Genomic DNA, 24,168 nt, shown 5'->3' with positions numbered 1-24,168 from the left:
TTCTCTGCCCATTTACAATGGGTTTTATACAGATGTTTGGTGGATATCATTTAAAAAAAGAAGAAGAAGAAAGGACAGTGCTAGACATATTTTGTTGAGATTTTAATTTCAGTGTGTCACCAAACAGAATTGCATAAAATATATGCCATCTGCAGTAGGTTGCCTAACAGGTAGTCCCACCCCAAAATCATGTTATTGGTTGAGCCAATGTTGTGGAGTTGGGCTGGTCGGGATACTCAAACAAACAATATTTGTTTAGCTCCACTGAGACTTAATGTCACTGTAATATGCTGGGATAGAGATCATATTTTAACACCAAAACATTACACAGTTCACATTTAATACACATTCCTGGTTTTATTGTGCACAATTCATTGGTACACATTATTTCAAGAGAGGAGGTTTGCCGGAATGATTCTCGTCTCGAAACTTGATTATCTTGTTCAAACCCTCCATTGGAGATAATTACTGCACTGCTGTTTTGTAACATTAAACTTGGATCTGCTGGGATTGGTTTGGCAGGAACTGAGCCTGAGCCAATGGTGCGGCTCTATAATTTGCATTCCAGAATGACCGCGGTCAACACTGACATTTGTCATGGGAGACAGGAGCTGGCACTGACTCGGAGGTGTATGCAGATCTGAGAATCATGGGAACCAAAACACAGATTTACAACAGATTGTTTCTTGTGTTTTTGTTGACTGCGTAATAGCAGTTCCTGTTTATTTCATATTTGATTAGGAGCCAAACTTCCATATCTCTAGTTTTGTGTCTATTGGGCTTTAATAGTTTTTTAATGAGTTTGACTTTAATGATACAACTTTACCCAAAATTAAATCCTCTGTCAACACTTACTCTTGTGTGTTTTCAAAATGTACAACTTTATTTCTTGGAACATTGATAGAGACATTTTTGAAGAATGTCTTCATGCAACAGAGTAAACCCAGGGCTGTTTAGCGCAAACATGACAAAGACACAAATGCTTTCCAAAGTCAATAGATTTGTGTGATTTATAATAGTTTCATTTGTGTGTATGCATATTGAAACAAAACACTGTTGAATGGCTTCAATCTATGTTTTTTTGGAGCTTGACTACCTCTAGTCACTATACAGTATGTTTTCATTGTGTGGAAAAGAGCAGTGTCAACATTTGGCTGAAGTTTGTTTTAAAATTCAAGAAAATCAAATGGGTTTGGAATGACATGAGGGTGAGGAAATTAATGAATTTTCATTTTTTGTGAACTATTCTTTTTAAGAACTAAAGTTGTAATTTAGGCTTTTAAAAGCACTTTGTGTTGGAGCAAAAAATAGCAGTCGCCCTGGTGACTTGCCATGTTGTGCTTAAAATAACCGTGCGTTACCATGTCTATAGTCTATTTTGGTAACTCCTCTTGATTCAGTTGAGAGTCCAGGTATGACTGGTAGGCCAACATAAACTTCCATTCTTCCAAAACTAATAGCATGAAAGCTTAATACGGTGCGCAGGATGTTTCCAAGGTCCAGACTCCAGATGTGCACTAGGAGGGACATTTTTAAAACATTTATACTCCGTTTGTATCTCCAGTTTTGCTTGGTCTTTCATTGCCATCTGTTGCTGGTTTTTGAGTGTTGCACTCAAATGTTGCGACAACAAAGAAAAAGGCGTGGTTGCTCACACAGTCATAACATTTTACACGCCACAATATATGCCATTTTCCACCCCTTGCCATTTACACAATAAGCTCTTGAGCTTTTTTGCATTTACATTAATCCATCCAAAACTATTTGCCCTTTAATGCAACCCAAGTCTAGTTTCATCCTTAAGAACCATTTTATAAATGTCTGTTGCACAAGTCACGCTGTTTTTTTTAAAAGCGCTTGTCTGGTTTCCTAGGTGATGACCCACCTGCGGGTGATTGAGGAACGGATGAACCAGAGCCTGTCTCTGCTCTACAAGGTGCCTTACGTTGCAGAGGAGATCCAGGATGAGATCGGTGAGTGCAGAGATCTGGATCAGAGTGGAGCACATGGCTAATGTGTGGTCAGAGTTAGGATTATGGTGAAAAAGAATGAGTTTCTAATGATCAGAGTGCAAAATTAACACTCGTCAAGTGCCAAATGCAACTCAGTTGGCTTTTGTAAGTAAATAAAACATTGATACGCTATTAGGAACTTTATATTTTCTTTATTAGGTTGAAGTCAAATTGGATGAGTGATAATCTGATTGAGGGATCCAGATGAAACCAACTACTAAAGTAAACATCTGTCACATCTTGCCATTATTATAAAAACTTCACCCCAGTGGTAAAATTACCATCAGAAGTTTATCTATGAGGCCTAGTTTATTCAAATATTTCTATTTCCTTGAATATTCCTTGTAATAAGCATAATATTAAATACAATTATGAGGAACAAAATCACTTTGTCTTATATGTTTTTCTGAGAGGTGCATTTTCACTAAGACATGTAGATGCAAGACACAATGACCATGTGGTTTGTTGCAAATTCCTTGTACTTTGATAAAAATTCTTACTACCGTAATTTCCGGACTATAAGCCGCAACTTTTTTCCCACGCATTGAACCTCGCGGTTTATACAATGACGCGGTTAATATATGGATTTTTCCCGCTTTCAAATTTTATAAAAAAAAAAAAAAAAATATTCTGTGACGTGCTCAGTTTTTCGGCAGCGTGAAGCTTTCATTACACCAATGAAATTGCCGAACGGGTTAAGGTCAAAACAACTTTTTTTGTTTACTGTTTAGATTAAATCGAGCGCGCTCAAACTTCCCATCATTCTGATTACGGTAGTCATTTTGTCACCCTCACCATGGCAAAGACATGGAGAAACGCATATGATGCTGCTTTTAAGTTGAAGGCGATTGATCTGGCTGTTGGAAAAGCAAATAGAGCTGCTGCACGGGAGCTTGGTCTTAATGAGTCGATGATAAGACGTTGGAAACAGCAGCGTGAGGAATTGACTCAGTGCAAAAAGACAAAAGCTGAGGCTATTCAACTCCGACACCGAAGGAGATGACTTCAGTGCACAGGACGAGGAAGATAGTGACCAATTACTTCATTGGTAGGCTACTGTTTACTGCAAATGTTTTATTACAAGCCGTGTGTGGCAGCGGGGGCGTGGTCAAGCGCCCGTCCGGGAGAGAAAAGCTGTAAGGGCGCTTACACCTGCGCTAAATTATGTCTAACACCGGTGTCTAATTTCAAGTGCCCTGCTTCACGTGTCCTTGGGAAAACTGTCACACGGGCACCAGTGTGACAGTTTTCAGCAGGGCACTTGATGTTCCAGGTAAGGCTTTTAATGGCCACAGCAATGTTTACAATCAATTTTATAAAGTTTCTCAATTCTTCTATGCGCCAACACTAGACTGACATGTGTCACTCTCTCAGCTCTGTGGCTGCTGCCTTTTTATGCCGCTCTCCCCATGCTTACTGAAATTAGACACCGGTGTTAGACATAATTTAGCGCAGGTGTAAGCGCCCTTACCGCTTTTCTCTCCCGGACGGGCGCTTGACCACGCCCCCGCTGCCACACCGTGTTTCGTTAAAGCCTATTTATTTTTGTTACAAGCCGTGTTTCGTTAAAGCCTGAGTAAAGTTCATTTGTTTCAATGTACCGGTAGGCACCTGCGGCTTATAGACAGGTGCGGCTTATTTATGTTTAAAATTATATTTTATTTAAAAATCAGTGGGTGCGGCTTATATTCAGGTGCGCTCAATAGTCCGGAAATTACGGTACATGATTCTCTGGAATACTGGATTCAAATTACTAAAATGTACATTTACACTGATCAGCCACATCATTAAAACCACCTGCCTAATATTGTGTAGGTCCCCCTCGTGTTTCAAAACAGCACCAACCCGCATCTTCTCAACACAATTATACAGAGTGGTTATCTGAGTTACAGTAGACTTTGTCTGCTTGAACCAGTCTGGCCATTCTCTGTTGACCTTCTCATCAACTAATTGTTTCCATCCACAGAACTGCTGCACTCTGGATGTATTTTGTTTTTGGCACCATTCTGAGTAAATTGTAGAGACTGTTGTGTGTGAAATCCCAGGAGATCAACAGTTACAGAAATACTCAAACCAGCTCGTCTGGCACCAACAATCATGCCATTAATCATGCCAATCACTGAGATCACATTTTTCCCCATTCTGATGGTTGATGTGAACATTAACTGAAGCTCCTGGCCCATATCTGCCACACGATTGGCTGATTAGATTATCGCATGGATGATTGTTCTTGGGCTGATCTGAGTATTTCTGTAAATTCTGTAATGCTATTCTGAGATGTGGGTTGGTGCTGTTTTGGCGGCACAAGTGGGACCTACACAATATTAGGCAGGTGGTTTTAATGTTGTGGCTGATCGGTGTATTGTTGAATGCGTGAATTTGTACTCAAATAATCCTCATTATTTAAAGCCTTGCTTAAGACCCAATAGTACACGTAATTTTACAGTGCGCTGTCAGCATGTTTAAACATTACAAAAAGTTTCATCTTTCAATTAATTTACTGTATTTAGCTAATAGTCTTGTAATAAGCGGGATAATGAGGAGACAGATGGTCATTTTGAAAAATAAACACCAAAAGGAAACTAATGTGGAATTCAGTTTCTGGAGACTCTATGGTCTTCTCACATAATTACATAATTTCAATACTAATCAATATTTCATGTCAGTTTGTTTAATTAGTTGGTAGGTAGCAGTGTAATAAGCACGATAATCTACAGTCATCCGGCCATTTTCGCAAAATAAACTCCTTCAGGGTGATAAAAGACCCCTCCGTTCTGCATTGTTGTTGGGCGTAGCCAGTTCAATTCAAATTCCAACTCAAGCACTGAAGGGGTACCAATTCCTAAATTCTGTATTTTGCCCAATCCTGGTACCTAACAGCAGCTGTTTCCCACTTTTGCTAGGTAGCAACTCAGGAGAAGGCACCAGCATACATTTTTTATTCATGTTTTTGTCCTTTTGGGCTCATTACCAAACCTCCACACACAACAGTCTGTCTGCCACGGATGCACTGTAAGAGATGCAACGAATATGAGCTGCTTGCTAAAGGCATTTTCTGAGAGGACTAACAGCAATGAGAAACGCATTAGACCGTAACCAGCAAATTATACAGGATTGATAACAGCGCAGGCCAGATTGCATTCATTCCAGTTGTGAACCGGACTGGAGATCCCCTGAACTTGACAGGCTGTCTCGGGTGTTGTGTTGTTGTTTTGTGCACCAGAGTCCAGAATAAAAGCTTGAATTTAACTCAAACAGACTCTGTTTTTCACTGAAAGCACCCTTAATTTAAAGTGAAGAACAATATCCAAAGATTTTCAGTTCAGTTTGTGTTTTTAAAGTCCCCTGAACAACTGCAAAATCTCACTACATCTATTACCAGATGCAAGATAATTATACCTGTATGAAATGGCTTATTTTCTCTGATTAGCTTTCTCTCTCTCTCTCTCTCTCTCTCTCTCTCTCTCTCTCAAGTATAATTGAATTCTCTTGTTATCTCTCAGCTTGAAAACATCTCAGTGCAATCAAAGTAAATTGGGCTTCTCTGAAGCATTTGTTGTGCCTTACGCTTTGTTACAGGTGGAACAGTCAAGCTGTTCTCAGAGATGCCCCTCTGCACTAATGTGTTTTTATTTCCTTTTATCTTTTCCATTCTTTATATGAAAGGAGCTGTAGAATTGTGTAGTGTAGATGAGACTAGTGTATGGGGGTTGACAGAACTGGGTCATAACGCCCGCAGATTCCCACAATTGTGCAGAGATAGTTTCGTTTTTAAGACTAACTCTGTGCATATTGTTTTTGAGTGTTTAGAGATAGAATCGCCCATTTCGGCTTTATGAATGCATGGAAGCATGTAGGGAACGCCGTAATAGATAATTAATCTTATTTATGACTGTTTTGTGCCTCGTTTAATGGTTTTAGGAAGACAACCCTTCCTCCATCTCTTCCCTCCTGTTATTTGCCACTTTTAACCATGCTACTCTTTTTCTCTCTGTTGCACCAAATTTAGATGAGCTTCTCCAGGATCAAAAGGCAAATATGGATCAGTTCCTGTCCTCCATCTCAGAGTCTCAGCCTGATGTCACCGTGTCCTCTGAGGAGAGCGTGGAGGTCCCTGCCTTTGAAGGAAAGCCCTTCCGCCCCTTCCAGGTCAACTCTCTGGGCTCACACCCTGAACCCGAGGGTAGGTTATTTGTCTGAATTTTTATACAGGCAAATCTCTGTTGCCTCATATTTGTAGGGTTCTCACGATACCATGGAAGTTTCAATGCCATTTTCGATACTGTTAGGCTGAAAACGAATACGCTTTTAAACACACTTCTTAATTTAAAAGCAAAATGTTCATGTAAATATAAAAAAATTAAAACAATAGCATCTAGCCATCTAATGTTTCTCAAGTAAACGTTGCTTAAGTTTGTGCTCAATTAATTACTTAAAGGGATAGTTCACCCAAAAATGAAAACAAATTTTCTCACCCGTATTCCTTCCCAGATGTTTCTGACTTTCTTTTTCTGCAGAACACAAATGAAGATTTGTAGAAGAAAATCTCATCTCTGTTGGTCCATTCAATGCAAGTAATCAGACCTTTGTAGATCCTCAAATCACATAAAGGAAACTGGAGTCTTATCGTAATCTTTAAGACTCCAGTGTTAGAATCCATGTCTTCAGAAGCGATTTAATGGGTGTGGTGTGAAACAGATCAATATTTAAGTCTTTTTTCTTTCTTCTCTAAATCTCCATTTTAACTTTCACTTTCAAATGTGAAAGTGAAACTAAACAGGCACCACATATGACTTTCAGATTTATAAGTTAAAGTGGAGATTTAGAGTAAAAAGGACTTAAATATTGATCTGTTTCTCACCCACACCTATTAAATCGCTTCTGAAGATATTGATTTAACCACAGGAGTCGTGTGGATTACTTCTGTTTCCTTAATGTGATTTTAGGAGCTACAAAGTTCTGATCACAATTCACTTGTATTGAATGGACCAACAGAGATAAGATATTCTTCTAAAAATCTTAATTTGTGTTCAGCAGAAGAAAGTAAGTCATACACATCTGGGATGGCATGAGGGTGCGTATGTGGTGAGATTCATTTTTGGGTGAACTATATCTTTAAATAAAGAGTCTGTAATAAAATGAACAAGAAACAAATTTCAAATAGTAGAACAAATTGAAACAACTGAACAAAATCTTATGAAGCAATAGTTTTTCAGGGATCTAAAAGAAGTATTAATTTTTCAAGTGTTCATAAATCAATTTATAAAAGACATTCACACATGCATTGTTAGTCTATCATCACCTACAGCAGTCTTATGAACAGCCTAAGGGGACGTTCACACCAAACATGTTCCCAGCGTCTCGCTGGTTTTTTTTTTTTTTTTTTTTAGATGGCATGTCAAATTATAAAGAATGTCTCATTTTAAAAACCTGTCTAGCTTGACACTGCTTCTACCGTTTTTTGACAACATGTTCAGTCTGAACGGCCCCTTTCAATGTCAATCATGTGAGTGTTGTTGTTCAAACTCTATATGCTTTATTACACATTTAATGTGGTAATAGCAGAAAATTATCTTGTTTACAGTTTATAAACTAGCCTATAATGCAAGGAAACACAATGAAAAGACAGAATAATAGGCGCACACATATTGTTATCGGCTGGCTGGACCATTTATATTTAAATCATGGCTGGACTGACTGTGTCAAAGCGCTAGAGTGCTGAATCAAGTCTGTATTGAATTTGTTTTGTATTGACTTGGTACTGAATTACCGATATTTGACATCCCTACACCGTTGCTAAAGCACTTTTTTGCCAGCTGCATAAAAAAACCAGGCTCAGCTTTTACTTAGGATCAACATCGTCGTCTTGGCTTTTATTAGTTTGTCACATGCAGGTTCGTAAAATCCATGTAAGAGCCAGCTGTATTTCGTTGACATATTGCTGTAATATTAGTTTTTTAGGCTGCCTCTTATTTCAAATATCTGCTTAGAGCCGGTACTAGAGGTCATCTGAAGCTCCGTGGCAGCAAGAAGCCTGAGCACGCAAACATTTTATAAGTGACGAACGAAGCCCCAAAGTCCAAATGTTGCTCCTGAGCCATGAGCTTCTGCTTATCTAAGCCTGCCCAAATCCCTATCGCCAGCGCCTTAAACATGACGCCATTTGAAGTTCAACTAAAATCATAAAGCCTGAGGCTCCACGCCACACTGCAGCCAAGTGCTTTAAATTTCTGAGACCAGACCTGCTCATTCACTCATTCTGTCCTGCCTGAGCTTGCCAAGCCTTTATGGGAAGAACAAAAAGTGTGCAATTAAAGCTCAAAATGCCAAAAACCAGCAGTGTAACAAACACATTAGACACCAGGAGGGCTCTTATTGTGACAGACCTGTCAAAAAACACATTCTGGTTCTTTTTAACCCTGTTCTTTTGATTTGTTTTTCTTTGTCGCTGTTTCCCTGCTGGATTCTCTACTCTGTCTGCAGACACAGCTTGATAACCCTGACTATTTCTCTTTTACTCACCTTGGTTTTTCTATTTTATGTTCCAATCTTGTCTTGTTTTGTCTTTTGCTTTTACGCAATGCCTAGGCGATCTCTCTGAACCCCCTCGCGCCTTCAAGAAAGGTGGGTCTCTGCTGTTTTTTTTTTCTGTGTTTCTTTCTCCTATTTTCCTACTTCGGCCTACTGCTGGGCGATATATACAATTTCCATGATAGGTCAGTATTTGTGATGATTTTGCTGGCAATGTAAATTATAATTAGCTTTTTATTTGGTCATTAAGTTTCATAAATAACGCATCATTAGGCTAATTACGCAATCCTTCCCTGTTTTATTCACTTGTGTATTTGAGAGCAAAAAGATGTTTTAAAGTGTCTGATTTAAAGTATTAGTTGTCAATTTCAGTAAAAATCGATTCAAAACTCTTATTTAATGATTTGTTTGTGGCATCACTCAGAAATGTTTACTGAAGTCGCCACATGGCATTTTACATATGGAAAAAAGTTTTTATGAATATATGTTAGTAAAAATAACTTCATTATTATGTACTGTTATGTTGGTGAACATTTTGAAAATACTTGCCTAAGATGGCTACAGTCCTCTGAACAAAAAAAACTTTTTTTAAAATTTTTGATGCCAGGAAGCCCCAAATATGATGGTCTCCTAGCAAGGGACCCCCTTCCTAAATTAATCTGGGATGTTTACCATTACAAATGAAGGACTTTGCTATGCTATCAATTTTCTTGAAATACGAGAGGGTGACATCTATAGGGAGAGATTGTAGCAGGTAGTTGAATTTTGGAATACAATTCATTTTAATAACATTAACCTTCCAATCATAGATAAATGTAATAAAGCCCACCTGTCCACATCATTTGAAAACCTTTTTATTAAAGGGTCAAAATTAACACAGATTTGCTGTGGATAAAATACCCAAATAATGAATGCCCCGTTTGAGCCATTGAAATGCGCCTGTCAGAAAAGCTGTTACCGGGCAGTATGCTGTCAGAGACAAGGCTTCGGATTTAGACCAATTAACTCTGTATCCAGAGAACTTGGAAAAGGAACTAATAATTCTGTGGAGGCAAGGCATAGATCTAATGGGGTTGGAGACGAATAATAAAATATTTGCGTAAAGCAGAAGATTATGCACCATACGTTCCGCCACCACCCCTGTGAAATCATCCTCCTTTCTAATCGTGGCAGCAAATCATTCCAGGCCAAGACAGAGCAATAATGGGGAAATATTGTCAGAAGAGCTGCGGCCCAGAATAAACCCCACCTGATCTATATGTGTAATAAATGTCATAACTTTACTTAATCGATTAACTAGACATTTTGACAATATTTTAATGTGTAGCTGGATCGGGGAAATTGGACGATAACTCTTACTCTCGCTTGGATCTTTGTCCTTTTTTAAGAATCGGACTGATACTGGCTTGCATCATGGTTGGCAGAAGCTTTCCATTCTTTAATGATTCCGTATGAACTTCTAGCAAAAGTGGAGTCCGTTCTGTAGCATAAGATAATAAAAAAAACTCTGTGGCAAAGCCATTTGGCCCCAGAGCCTTGATTGTAGGTAAGGCCTTAATTACCTCGTCAAGCTCCTCCAAGGTTATCTCAGAATCAAGATAATTTTTTTGCTCATTCATCAGTTTAGGACATTCTAATGGTTCCACAAATTTCCACTAGATATCAGTAGACGAAGATGTGGAACTGTAGAGATCAAGATAGAATTCTTTAAAAGCATTATTAATATCAATGGCCGATGTAAACATTTCACCACCAGCAGATTTCATTGCGGAAATTGTACAAAAATACTCTCTCTGCTTTATATATCTAGCCAGAAGCTTCCCTGCTTTTCCCCCAGACTCAAAGTATGACTGTCATGCCCTGAATAGCCAAAACTCCACCTTCTGCGACAAAATAGTATTATATCTGTGCTTCAGCTCTGCCTCTGCACTTTTAATATTCCCTTCCAACTCCACAAGTTCTCGTGTTTTGGATTTTTTGATGGAGGCATTCTGTATGATCCGACCCCTAAGAAACGCCTTAAGTGCCTCCCAAGCCATGCCCACAGAGGATATTGAGGACCAGTTGATCTTCTTATAAACATTGATTTCAGCCTTTAACATTTGTTGGAATTCAGGATTTTGCAAAAGGGATACATTAACCGAACACGCTTCATTAATGCCCTTTCACACTCCGCACTCATTGCCTCTCTCCCCCGGCCCGTGACATGAGGCGCCACATATTAGAGATGCAGTCGCAGTTATTTAAATTACATTTCACGGTAGGAGAGAAATACAGTGAGCAGCATTATAGATAGGCGGCAGAGATAAAGACTGATTTAACGGAGTACTCACCTGTATGAGTTGGTGATTTTACATGGCATTGATAGTTGTACGTTAGGATGTTTAGCAAATGTAACGTCATCTTTGCTAGCATTAAATCTTTCAACTCTGTTGTGAATAAAATCCTGTTGCCCTTTTTGCACTTGACTAAACAGCCAGCAAGCAATTCTTATCTGTTATCACGTTAATACATAACATTCTGTTATGAGCTGTTTAGTTCATTATTTTTTATACATTTAAAATTTCAGTTCAAATAAATGCTGCGAGGAGCTCCCTCCAATTCATTTTAGAAAAAAGAATGTTGACATGTTTCCCAGTCTTTTTCAAAAGATAACATTGATATATTCTGTTTTGCAATATTTCATTAAACATGCTCAATAGCATTTAAAGGACATTTTGTGGTGGAGTGGTAAAACATTTTCATTTTTATATGTATATCGGCCACAAATATCGGTTATCGGTCTCCTTGATTACTAATAATTGGTAAGGGTATCTGCCCTGAAAAAAAAAAACATATCAGTCAACCCCTACTTGTTAACTCATAATTGAGATTGTTTACAGACATATTTTTTTCACATTTAATTGACTATTTCACAATTCCAGTGGGTCAGAAGTTTACATACACTAAGTTAACTGTGCCTTTAAGCAGCTTGGAAAATTCCAGAAACTTATGTTAAGCCTTATGACAATTAGCCAATTAGCTTCTGATCGGAGGTGTACTGAATTAGAGGTGTACCTGTGGATGTATTTTAAGGCCTACCTTCAATCTCAGTGCCTCTTTGACATCATGGGAAAATCAAAAGATATTTGTGGACCTCCACGGGTCTGGTTCATCCTTGGGAGCAATTTCCAAATGCCTGAAGATACCACGTTCATCTGTACAAACAATAGTACGCAAGTAAAAACACCATGGGACCATGCAGCCATCATAACACTCAGGAAGCAAGGAAGGAAATGGGTAGACAAGTATCTAGTCCTATATCGACATAACCTGAAAGGCTGCTCAATAAGGAAGAAGCCACTGCTCCAAAAGCGCCATAAAAATGCCAGACTACAGTTTGCAAGATCACATGGGTACAAAGATCTTACTTTTTGGAGAAATATCCTCTGGTGGGGGGGCCTGGGTAGCTCAGCGAGTATTGACGCGGACTACCACCGTGAGTTCGAATCCTGGGTGTGCTGTTTGACTCCAGTCAGGTCTCCTAAGCAAACAAATTGGCCCGGTTGCTAGGGAGGGTAGAGTCACATGGGGTAACCTCCTCGTGGTTGCGAATAGTGGTTCTCTCTCTCAATGGGGTGCGTGGTAAGTTGTACGTGGATCGCGGAGTGTCATGCACAACGAGCCATGTGATAAAATGCGTGGATTGGCGGTCTCAGAAGCGGAGGCAACTGAGAGTAACAACGCCACCATGAGGACCTACCAAGTAGTGGGAATTGGGCATTCCAAATTAAGAGAAAAGGGATAAAAAAAATTAATGTCTTCTGGTCTGATGAAACAAAAATTTTACTGTTTGGCCATAATGTCCATGGTTATGTTTGGAGGAAAAAGGATGAGGCTTGCAAGCCGAAGAACACCATCCCAACCATGAAGCAAGGGGGTGGCAGCATCATATTGTGGGGGTGATTTTATTGCAGGAGGGACTGGTGCTCATCACAAAATAGATGGCAAAGTGGACAGAACTGAAAAAGGACAACAAAGTCAAAGTATTGCAGTGGCTATCGCAATGCCCTGACCTCAATCAGATAAAAAAAATTGTGGGCAGAACTGAAAAAGCATGTGTGAGCAAGGAGGCCTACAAACTTAAGCAATTTAAAGGCAATGCTACCAAACACTAACAAAGTGTATGTAAACTTCTGACCCTACTTCACTGTATGAACTGCACGTTGCTCATACAGCAGTATGTATGTGTGTGTATATATGTGTCTGTCTGTCTGTGTGTATGTGTGTGTGTGTGTGTGTATATATATATATATATATATATATATATATACACACACACACAGTTGAAGTCAGGAGAGTACATACATGTATGTATAAATATTTATATATAATTGTTTTAGCTATATCGCCCAGCCATACTTCAGCTGCAGAAATCCGTGTTTGCTTTTTTTGTTTTCCTTTTTGTATTCTTGTATACATCTTTAATCACCTTCTCCATCTATCCTCATCATTTTTGTATTTCCACCCCATGTTTTTACTCTGTCCGTCCCTCCAGCACTGTTGACCATCTTGTTCTTTATTTTCTCACTCATTCACTCCCTCCGATGGAGAGATCAAACATCTCTTCCCTCACTGTCTGTTCAGAAGAGCTTTGCCTAATGAAAAGTCCAGGCAGCTTGTTAAGCTAATTAGTTGTTTGGATCGGAAAATGAGTCCTGAGTTAATGTGCTGTATTGCTCTGAAGCAGTTATGGCTGCCTTGCTACCTGGCCGTGTCAGGAAGACAAATAACCAGCTTCAGCTACATTCAGACCCAGCTCTCTGTTGACCGCTGCTTAGGTTTCGTTTGTTCACAAGGTTTTGTTAATTATTCAGCCTCTGTGCCTTTCATCGCTTTCCCATTATCTTGCGCTTCCCACAATTGAAGCTCTTTGATTTTGCTTCTCTGGTGCAGGAGTGCTGTTTCCTAAGACCCACAGCCAATTTTTACTCCGATTGCACAGTCGTAACATCAACCAGTTTACCGTTAAACCTTCTGAGTGGAACTAATAACCTGCTCTTAACTTAATAGTAGTTTGTTTTTGGCTATGGAAAGCATCACTTTTAGGCCCATTATTGCTTATACTTCGAGGTTAGGCATTTGAACAAACCCTTAAGGCTCGCATATACTTAGTTTTTCTAGTGCCGTCTCGCACAAAGTCAAGCGCGCTAGCCTTTCAAAAGGGCTTTTCACACTTTAAACTGTTAACTCAGGGGTATGCTTTGGCATTAAGTATAAAACCTTGCCACATAAATAGTCACTGTTTGTGCTGCGTGCATGAATGATACTTCAGTTTTGTTGAGAAGATGTGTGCTATTAGAAAGATTGCATTCCAAAGCAATTTGACTTTCAAATTTTGCTGGTTGGTGAAATTCCCATAGATTTACAGTGAAGGAAGGATTTGAGCCATATCTAGCACCGGAATATCATAGAGATTTGGGCTGTTTTGACTTGGTCAAATAAACAACCTGCTAGAACCTGCCCTAGAAACCACCCAAAACACCCTAGCAACACAGCATTATGCTTAAAACCACTCAGAATGGCGTAGTAACTGCATAACAGTACACTGCAACCATACAGAATACACTAGTGTCAATGTGGCGAGTTTTCCACTGGCAACCACCACTCGTAGTTTCTTCAGAAAATGCATAAACCTGAGATCATTTTGCTGTTTTTGTTGTCATCTCACTGTGTTATTGTCTTGGTGACTCATGACGTCTCATGTCTGTTTTGAAGTTTTTGTACATTGAACTTGTCTGTGCAGCCAGTGTCCATGTGTTGTGTATGTTGCGTGCTTTTGTCCTGTTGGTTAGTGGTTAAGTAATGCATGGTTAAGCTGTAAGCCCTGCTCTCCAGACCTTGTGACTGCCACTGAACAGTTAATCTTTTAGCGGTTGTGACCCGCTGCTTTGACAGTAAAACAATGAGTGTGGGTGGAAGGCATTGTTCTCCTCTCGGCCAATGAGATTTCACTGATGTGGTATGATGCAACAGGACTAATTTGTGTCTTTTGGACGTTTCTGGCATTTAAATAGAACATTTACCACTGTTGTGACACCAAAAACCTTGAACCTGTTGAATTTACACCATTATATATATATATAGCCTTCAAATTCAATATAAATTTCAAGATTGACCCTGTTTTACTCTATTAAAATGGAATTGAAATTGTGAAGTCATGAAATGGATTTTTTTGCACCAAAACTGTCATAGTTTAGTGATAAATAATAATTTTGCCCTATGACAGAAATGCTCTGTTTTGACCTCAGCGTCTCCTTTAAACTTCAATGCAAACGGATACTGTTCTGATTGGCTAACATCGTGCAGCGCCATATCATACAGCCATATTTGAAACTCAATCGGAGAGAATGAACAAGATCTCCATAAGAAACAAAATTTCAGGGTTTACACACAACGCATATATATATATGTATGCAAGATGCAGAGCAGCTGAATAAAGCCAAATGGCTTCTCTTTTTCTAAGCTGTAACTTGACGCTGAATCTTTTAAAGACAGCGCAATAAATATGACCCTGGTCGAAAATGTCTGTCTAATGCAAAATATACAAATAATAATTAAAATAGTCCAGATGGGTCCCCTTTGGTGTTCAGGAATAGTTGGTCACACTAAGCCTGTCTCTTTACCTATGTTTACAATACTGAGTGCCAGTGGGCAGGGCCAAAGGTGCGATGACACCTGTTGCGGGGCATGTAAATACAATTGAGCGCACACAGTTTTCAAAACGAGATGTTTCAGATGGGTGGGAACTGTACAGTAAATTCTCTTTTTAGACTGGGGAGGAAGTTTTGAGTTCTGAAATGTACATTGTTATCATAGTACAGTTACCTCTTAGATGTCTAAATATCAAGGAATATTTTATTTTCCATTTCATGACCCCATTAATAGATGTTCTTAATAATTCCTGTTCATATTGAACATGATTCATCAGCGCTCGTTTGTTGTCTTAATATTTCTTCGCAATGTAAATACTCGCCACACCTCTGAAATGATTTCCCTTTACGACTGATGTCACTTGCGCAATCTTGGTTAATGTTAACCAATAGCCAAATATTTATTTAGGCCCTCTTTAGTCTACGTTTTTTGGTAATGTATTCTAAAATCTGAAATCATGCCAAACACAGTAATTTGATGCATATTTTCATGCTCTACACAATCGACTACAAACTCTCATTCAGATCTGGCTGCATTTTATTAGGAAACACCAACTTATCACAATCCAATCAATTCCTAATGGACAAAAAAGTCCCTCCCAACAGTTGTTTTCATTGAATATCCAGTTTCACTCTGAAATTATTTGTTACTGCTCTTTTGATGTTAGCTCAATGGTTTGTATTGTTTAAAGGGCAGTATAGCTTATGTATAGGACTATTATTGGGAACAAGTGCTCACAGGATGTCTCAAGGCTCTAACTCAACCAACATACAATCTTTTGACCACAGATGAGCTCAGTGTTTACACTGAAATTGTCTGGTCTAGTCCAGGAGGGTTTGGGGTTGAGTGGTGTTTAAGTCTTAAGCTTCTACATCATACATTTTAATAACCGGATGATTAATGAATGAGTTTCTTTGCTCTGTATGCATGCAGTTTCGTACATGACTGAATGTGTTGTGAAGAACTAAAATGACAGGGGCTAAAGTTTTTGGTCTGTGCTAAAATTGATGTTTTTATGTTGGCATTGGAGTTTTACTTCAGTCACAAAAATGCTAGTTGCCCACTTGTGTTCCTGTCTCTGATTGGCTGTTTCCTCTGCAGGCTCTGGCATGAACAGTCTGGATGGTTTGATCGGAGCAGAGGAAAAAATCATCAATAGCAAGGGCAAGATCAACGAGAACGTGGTGAGAACGCCGGCCTGCCTCTCACACCATATACACTTATTACTAAAGTCCATGCCAAATGCCTAACCCCAGCTCTAATGTTAGAAAGCGCAAAAAAAGAAACAAAGAAATGCGAGAAGAAGAAAATAAGAATGAAGGATTGTCTTAAACTTTCACTTTAAGTGCTGATAATAAAACATAAGGATGCCTTCAAAATGCAGATTCAACCTGCCCTCTGATGCTATTCTTTAATTATTTATATAAATATGATCTCATAGTTATAACTGTGTCATGCAATTCATTTGCATTTACAGTGCTTGCAAAGTTTAATATTAAGTATATTATAAGTATAATATTTGCTTTCCCATTGGTCTTATTTCTTGCATTTATTTTGCATTCTAAATTATAATTAGTCTATTAGACTACATTTACATCTCTCATCCACACTAGTACAGACACTTAAAACTGCTCTCTAATACTGGACACTCTAGGAATCAATAACATTAGGTAACTTAAAACTGAGTTTTCAAACAAAAACGTATTAGTATGGATGTGTCTTAAAATGACTTGAAACTTAAATACTGTTCTTTTTATGCCTGGCAAGCACTGCTATTTCCATCAGGAAATGCAAATCTTCTTTATTGTAGTCTTATCTCATTCATATCCAGCATTCATTCACATATTTTCCCAGTCACATTCTTGTTTCTTCTAAACGCAGAACACACAAGAGCCAGTTTGAGAGTGAAAACTACACTTTTAGCATGACCTGTCTTTAGAATGCAGATTGTAGATTTCTGCCTGTGTTGTTTGTATTTGTGCATGTCTGTCTCTCTCAAACATCTCAGAAGAGCTATCAGAGGTTTATGAAATCCTGAATGCATGTCTTGCATCTGAACTACATCAAACATACTCTGATAGCCCCTGGCTCAATACTCATTTTTAAAACGCCTTTTAGATTTTTCTTTTTTCGTTTGATAGCAATAGAAAAGTACACTCACCTAAAGGATTATTAGGAACACCTGTTCAATTTCTCATTAATGCAATTATCTAATCAACCAATCACATGGCAGTTGCTTCAATGCATTTAGGGATGTGGTCCTGGTCAAGACAATCTCCTGAACTCCAAACTGAATGTCAGAATGGGAAAGAAAGATGATTTAAGCAATTTTGAGTGTGGCATGGTTGTTGGTGCCAGACGGGCCGGTCTGAGTATTTCACAATCTGCTCAGTTACTGGGATTTTCACACACAACCATTTCTAGTGTTTACAAAGAATGGTGTGAAAAGGGAAAACATCAGTATCGCCTGTGGGCTGAAAATGCCTTGTTGATGCTAGAGGTCAGAGGAGAATGGGCCAACTGATTCAAGCTGATAGAAGAGCAACTTTGCCTGAAATAACCACTCGTTACAACCGAGGTATGCAGCAAAGCATTTGTGAAGCCACAACACGCACAACCTTGAGGCGGATGGGCTATAACAGCAGAAGACCCCACCGGGTACCACTCATCTCCACTACAAATAGGAAAAAGAGGCTACAATTTGCAAGAGCTCACCAAAATTGGACAGTTGAAGACTGGAAAAATGTTGCCTGGTCTGATGAGTCTCGATTTCTGTTGAGACATTCAGATGGTAGAGTCAGAATTTGGCGTAAACAGAATGAGAACATGGATCCATCATGCCTTGTTACCACTGTGCAGGCTGGTGGTGGTGGTTTAATGGTGTGGGGGATGATTTCTTGGCACACTTTAGGCCCCTTAGTGCCAATTGGGCATCGTTTAAATGCCACGGCCTACCTGAGCATTGTTTCTGACCATGTCCATCCCTTTATGGCCACCATGTACCCATCCTCTGATGGCTACTTCCAGCAGGATAATGCACCATGTCACAAAGCTCGAATCATTTCAAATTGGTTTCTTGAACATGACAATAAGTTCACTGTACTAAAATGGCCCCCACAGTCACCAGATCTCAACCCAATAGAGCATCTTTGGGATGTGGTGGAACAGGAGCTTCGTGCCCTGGATGTGCATCCCACAAATCTCCATCAACTGCAAGATGCTATCCTATCAATATGGGTCAACATTTCTAAAGAATGCTTTCAGCACCTTGTTGAATCAATGCCATGTAGAATTAAGGCAGTTCTGAAGGCGAAAGGGGGTCAAACACAGTATTAGTATGGTGTTCCTAATAATCCTTTAGGTGAGTGTATATATTTTTATTTTTAAAAAATTATTTGATTTGGGGTTTTTTCTGCATTAAATGCACCCAGCTATGTCTTCTAACCAGAAAGCAGTGACTATCAAAGATCATAGTGTTTTGGATTTACTCACAACATTTATAACCTACGTTCAAAGTCTTTCAATTTTACATTTGGTCCCCACTAACTTCAGTTGCAGTAAACAACAAACGAGACACTTAGACACTGCAAACTCAAACATAGACATACTTACTCTTCAGTTCCAAAGGAAGTAACTGAGACTGCCCTGTCTGTGTTGACAGGTAATTGATGAAACTCTGGATGTTAAGGAAGTGATTTATAATGGTGTTGATCCTCTGGTAAGTATAGCACTCTCTGGTGGCAGATACATGGTACTGTCTAACGCTGCAGTTTCTGTTAGGAGCATTAAGGGGGATTGCAATAGACTGCTTCTATTTTGTCTGAGCAAAGGAGTTTTACATCATTTATGATATTATATTTATCCACAGCATGTGTGCATGTTTTTAATGTGAGAGCATGAGCATGTAATCCAGCGGATACAGTTTATCGTTCATTATCTTCATCATTAGCTTCTCACACAAATGGAATTAAGCACTAAACGTTTGTGTGAAATGGCGGTCTGAACACATTTAGTACTTTGCAAAGCAGATCAGTATCACAAATGCATTCATTTAACTTATGAGCTTAACTCTTAAAGGAGTAGTTCACCCAGTAATGAAACTTCTGTCATCATTTACTCACCTCATGTATGACTTTATTTCTATCATGCTAAAATTAAAAAGGAGAGATTTAAATTCAATGTTCACACTGCTCTTTGCCACTCAACAATAGCAGCAGCGACCATGTGCTGTCAAGCTTTACATTTCAAGGAATTGTTCACCCAGAAATTATAATGTTCTCATTATTTACTTAACTTTATGCCGTCTCAGACTTAGGACTTTTCTTTTTCTGCAGAACACAAACGAAGATATGATGTGTTTTTTTCAATACAATGCAAGTCAGTGGGGTCCAACGTTTTTAACCTATAAAAAGGATATAAAGGTTGCAAAAAGGTAATCCATACGACTTGAGAGGTTTAATTCATGTCTTCTGTTTTTGGTTGAGAAACAGACCAAAATGTAGTTATTTTCCGTGCATGTACACACACTCTGCTCATGCGTCAAATGCGAAGAAAAAGTGACTGCAATGTCAAGATTTAGGAGTAATATTTTGGTCTGGATCTCATTTAAAACTGTTTATATTGCTTCACACGACATGGATGAAACCACTTGAGTTGTATGGATTACCTTTATGCTGCCTTTTTGTCCTTTTTAGAGCTTGAAAGAGCTGGACCCCATTGACTTGTATTTTATGAAAAACATCATATCTCCAACAAAAAATTCTTAATTTGTGTTTTGCAGAAAAAAGACAGTCATACGAGTTTGAGGTGGCATAATGTTGAGTAAATGATGGGGAATCATAATTTTGGGGGAAATATTTATTTAAAGGGATAGTAAAACCAAAAATGGAAAATCTCTCCCTCATGCCATTCCAGATACATATCTTCCATTTTCCATTTATGACTTTTTCAGCAGAACACAAAGAAAGATTGTTAGAAGAATATATCAGCTCTGTAGGTCCATACAATACAAGTGAATGGTGATCAGAACATTGTAGCTCCAAAAATCAAATAGAGGAAACAAAAAGTAATCCATATGACAGATCAATATTAAGTCCTTTTATACTTCTCCACTCCACTTTCACTTTTACATCTGAAAGCCACATGTGGTATCTGTTTACTTTCACATCTGAAAGTGAACTTTTTAAAGTGGAGATTTAGAAGAATAAAATCTTACAGATTACTTCTATGCTGCCTAATGTTCTAGTCACCATTCACTTGTATTGTACAAACAGAGCTGGAATATTTTTCAAAAATTATTTGTGTTCTGCAGAAGAAAGTAATATCATCCCAAATGTTTAAGTGATGAGAGAATTTTCATTTTTGGGTGAACTATCCCTTTAAAATTTGGTCCGTTCCTCACACCAGACGTTGAATATTTTAGGTAATTTTTATAGCTGTACAGCATCCTCCCACATTCACTTACATTGCATAGAAAGAGTGTTGTAAACATTCTTCAGAACTTGTTTTGTGCTCCATAGAACAAATTACATGAGGGTGAGTAAAGGGTGAAACAATTTACATTTTTGTGTGAACTATTCTTCTACACTTGCAGTTTTTCACCAAGAAAAACATTGTTTTAGCATATAGACTTACTCAAAGCACTAAAACAATCAAGCTTGTTGTCCAAAATTCCTCCAATGTATGCATCTCTCAAAATTCTACATGTCTGTGTAGTCATGTGTTCGAACAGATTTGAAAGTAAATCCTGGTGGAACGTCAGAGAATGTTCTTGAAAGCTCTCTCCCTCACTTTCATTCCTGTGATTTGTCTTTCTAGCTGTAGTGAATTCATTAGTTCCCAAATATGGCACATTATATAGCCATGGTAACTCTATTGTTGCCTTACAGTACAGAAATTACAATCTCAGTCCCCTGCTTCAGCAATACAAGCAGCAGCCAACACAGAAAGTTCACTGTTAACTGTGTTTGTCTTGGCTCTTTTGCTTTGCAGCGTAAATATGCTTGTTTGTCTTTCCCTCGCAGTTCAGTCGTGGATCAGAGCAGGAAACGTTCCGCCCCCTGGTGGATGACTTCAGCTTTGGAAGCAGTGCTCTGATTGGCTTGTTGGTGATTGCGGTGGCCATAGCAACTGTGATTGTGATCAGTCTTGTGCTGCTGAGGAAGAGGCAGTATGGGACCATCAGTCACGGCATTGTGGAGGTGAGGCAACAGTCACACGCCGTTCCATCATTCACTCTTATTGTTTTCAATTCTGCAAGGAGTCTAGACTAATGGCCTCCAGATGTTTATGAAGGAGATGTTTTTACTGGGTGCACCCAAGGATAAGCAGGTTTAAAGAAAAGTTTACATTTAGACCTAGATATTGGAAGAATTCAAAGATTCATTTTGATCCATGGCCATGTACACACTACAGCTGAATAAGGTTGTCGCACGGGTCACATGCTTCAACATTGCACAGTGATGTTTATGGTTGGGAATCAAAAAGGTTCATTTTGTAACAAATACTGTAACCAAATGATTTTCATGATATACTGTTCCTTTAACGTTTATCAAATGAGGATTCTTCTGATGGTGCGGATGGAACACTACACTGAAATATTCTGTGTACTGCAACGCAGATATTAAATCAGCAGTATGGAACATACAGTGTGACCAATGTAGTCCAGTTCTTGAATTAATTTTTTTCATCTTTTTTTAATCTACAGCATAAACAAACAGTGTTATCCGATTTATGAATTAATGTCTCTTATTAGAAGATTCTTTTGAATCTACAGAGCGAAACATAGAGTGGAACCAGAGTAGTCCATTTCCCAAACTAATGACTCTTATGAGCTGATTCTTTTAAATCTACAGAGCGAAACATAGAGCACAACCAGTGTTGTCCATTTCCCAAACTAATGACTCTTACAAGCCAGCTGTACAATTTATTTTTCTCCACCTCTTACTATTATTACAACTTTTCATGAGCCAATTTGGTATATATGAACTTTTGATACATTTTTTGATTTTTTTTCTGTGACAGGTTGACCCTATGCTAACTCCAGAGGAGCGTCACCTGAACAAGATGCAGAATCATGGATATGAGAACCCCACCTACAAATATCTGGAGCAAATGCAGATTTAGCCATCGGGTGTGGAGATGGAGAGGGGCGAACATACTACTGACCAATTATAAAACTGCTCTCTTGAAATAATTTCATGCATTTGAAATGCACATTCTGGTTAATTTAGTGAAAACAAAAAAAACGGTTGAATAATCTACTACTTCTAATACTGCTACTGTTGTTCAATGGAGCTCAGTTTTGTTCTTTTTATAAGGTCAATTTGTGTTAAAAATGTTTTTAAATAAGGAGAATGTGATTTCGCAAATTAGCTTGGAAATGATTTTCCGTACAATTAGAACATATAATGTTTTAACTTTTACATTTTCCTTTTAAAGCTCATATCAAGTTATTGTTGTACAGCAAAGCCAAAACAATCAATATAACAGAGACATTAATTTCTCTACACTGTTGCTGGCTGTCGGAAATACTTTTTTTTTTTTTTTTCTCAATAGATTGCTTGTATATGAAGGTTATTTGTAACAATTTAAATGTATAGCGAATCACAAAATATAAAAATAAATCATAAATTCATTTACTATGTAATTATTAAAAACATGAAATGCATAAATAGGCAAAGCAGATGGTAAAATTTATTTATAGTCTTTTTTCTTTTTTCTAGAGCTTAAATTTTGGCTGGGTTTCAAGTTTAAACTTTGAGATTAAAGGACTGATATTCCTGGTCCAGACATCTGATACCATCACCCGTGTTAGACATGATGAATGATTAAGTAGAATGGCGTGACAATCTGCTCCATCTTTTGGCTGATTGTGGATGTTTAGTTGTAGAGGTGCCCTATTTGTTTTCAGAATGAACAGTTACATTGCTACATAATCTATGATTTTGGTTTTATCTTTTGGTTATGGTGTCATATACTTGGACCAATAAAACAGTGTAGCCCCTGCAGAAGATCATGGTTGATTGGTTTAAAGTGGAGAGGGCCACAAGGTTAGGGGCCTCCAGCCTCCCATATCACACTCCAACATCTCTAACTCTGATTCAACATAATGAATGTTAATTTTCCTGCTGTTACGTCCACTCACCCTTTTTATAAGAGTAGATCTGACCCTTATAAAGTGTTTGCATTCAGCTTGGGCTCAATTTACACATAATTAAACAGCATTTTCATGTCGTAGCTACATAATGACGACAACTACTACGGGGGGTTTAACATGTGGCAATACTTTGCTCACATTGCTTCAATCAAAAAGTGTAGATACATTAACGCAGTCCTCTGTAATTATAATAATACTATATGTATAGATTATTGTATCAGTCCCAGAAGGATAGACCTTGCAGATCGTTATAAAGGCGAAAACGCACAAAAAGTTACCCAGCTGGAGGCCAAGGCAAGTGAAAGCCAATATTGTGCATTTGTGTGGAATGCAAGGGGAAAAAGGAGCTATTCCCACCAACCCATTCTTAGTCTTTGTATGCCTGTATAGTTGATGTTGCAATCATTGCTTTTATCAAGGACAACCTGTGGTGTGCATTGTTCTTATGAGATGTTATGATATATATATTTTTTAAGTTTGTTCACTTCTTTTCTATATTTTCCCCTCTTCCTGTGACAGTATTTCTGTATGTGACTTCCACTATGCACCTAAATGGCTCCAGTTTCGGACCTTGTCATTGTCTGCTCGATTGTAGAAAGGTTGTAGGGGTGAAGGGAAAATAATGTAAGATTCATATATTATAAGTAAAATATGATTGAATCCAGTGGAAAATGGCTTCATGGTTACAGGTTGGAAACACATCAATAAATTCACTACTTCCATGGATGCGTCACTCTGCCCTCATTCTGTTTTTGTGTTAATATTTGAATGTAT

At 38.4% G+C, this 24,168-nt stretch overlaps 1 protein-coding gene across 2 annotated transcripts in view; it reads left to right on the top strand.

The window, feature by feature from the left end:
* Positions 1-23,500, top strand: part of LOC127622892 (amyloid beta precursor like protein 2-like) — an 86,459-nt gene extending 62,959 nt beyond the window's left edge. The window contains exons 12-18 of one of the 2 annotated variants that reach the window (XM_052097027.1): positions 1,874-1,973; positions 6,022-6,195; positions 8,601-8,636; positions 16,338-16,420; positions 18,898-18,954; positions 21,260-21,436; positions 22,260-23,500. In XM_052097027.1, coding sequence (XP_051952987.1) covers positions 1,874-1,973; positions 6,022-6,195; positions 8,601-8,636; positions 16,338-16,420; positions 18,898-18,954; positions 21,260-21,436; positions 22,260-22,361 — 729 coding nt within the window. In that variant the 3' untranslated portion in view covers positions 22,362-23,500. The remainder of the gene's footprint in view (positions 1-1,873; positions 1,974-6,021; positions 6,196-8,600; positions 8,637-16,337; positions 16,421-18,897; positions 18,955-21,259; positions 21,437-22,259) is intronic. The other variant, XM_052097028.1, reaches the window with a different exon arrangement.
* The last annotated feature ends 668 nt before the right edge of the window (positions 23,501-24,168 follow it).

The sequence above is a fragment of the Xyrauchen texanus genome, chromosome 29, assembly GCF_025860055.1.
Source record: "Xyrauchen texanus isolate HMW12.3.18 chromosome 29, RBS_HiC_50CHRs, whole genome shotgun sequence".
NCBI classification, from domain to species: Eukaryota; Metazoa; Chordata; class Actinopteri; order Cypriniformes; family Catostomidae; genus Xyrauchen; species Xyrauchen texanus.
This window is presented reverse-complemented; position numbering and strand designations above follow the sequence as displayed.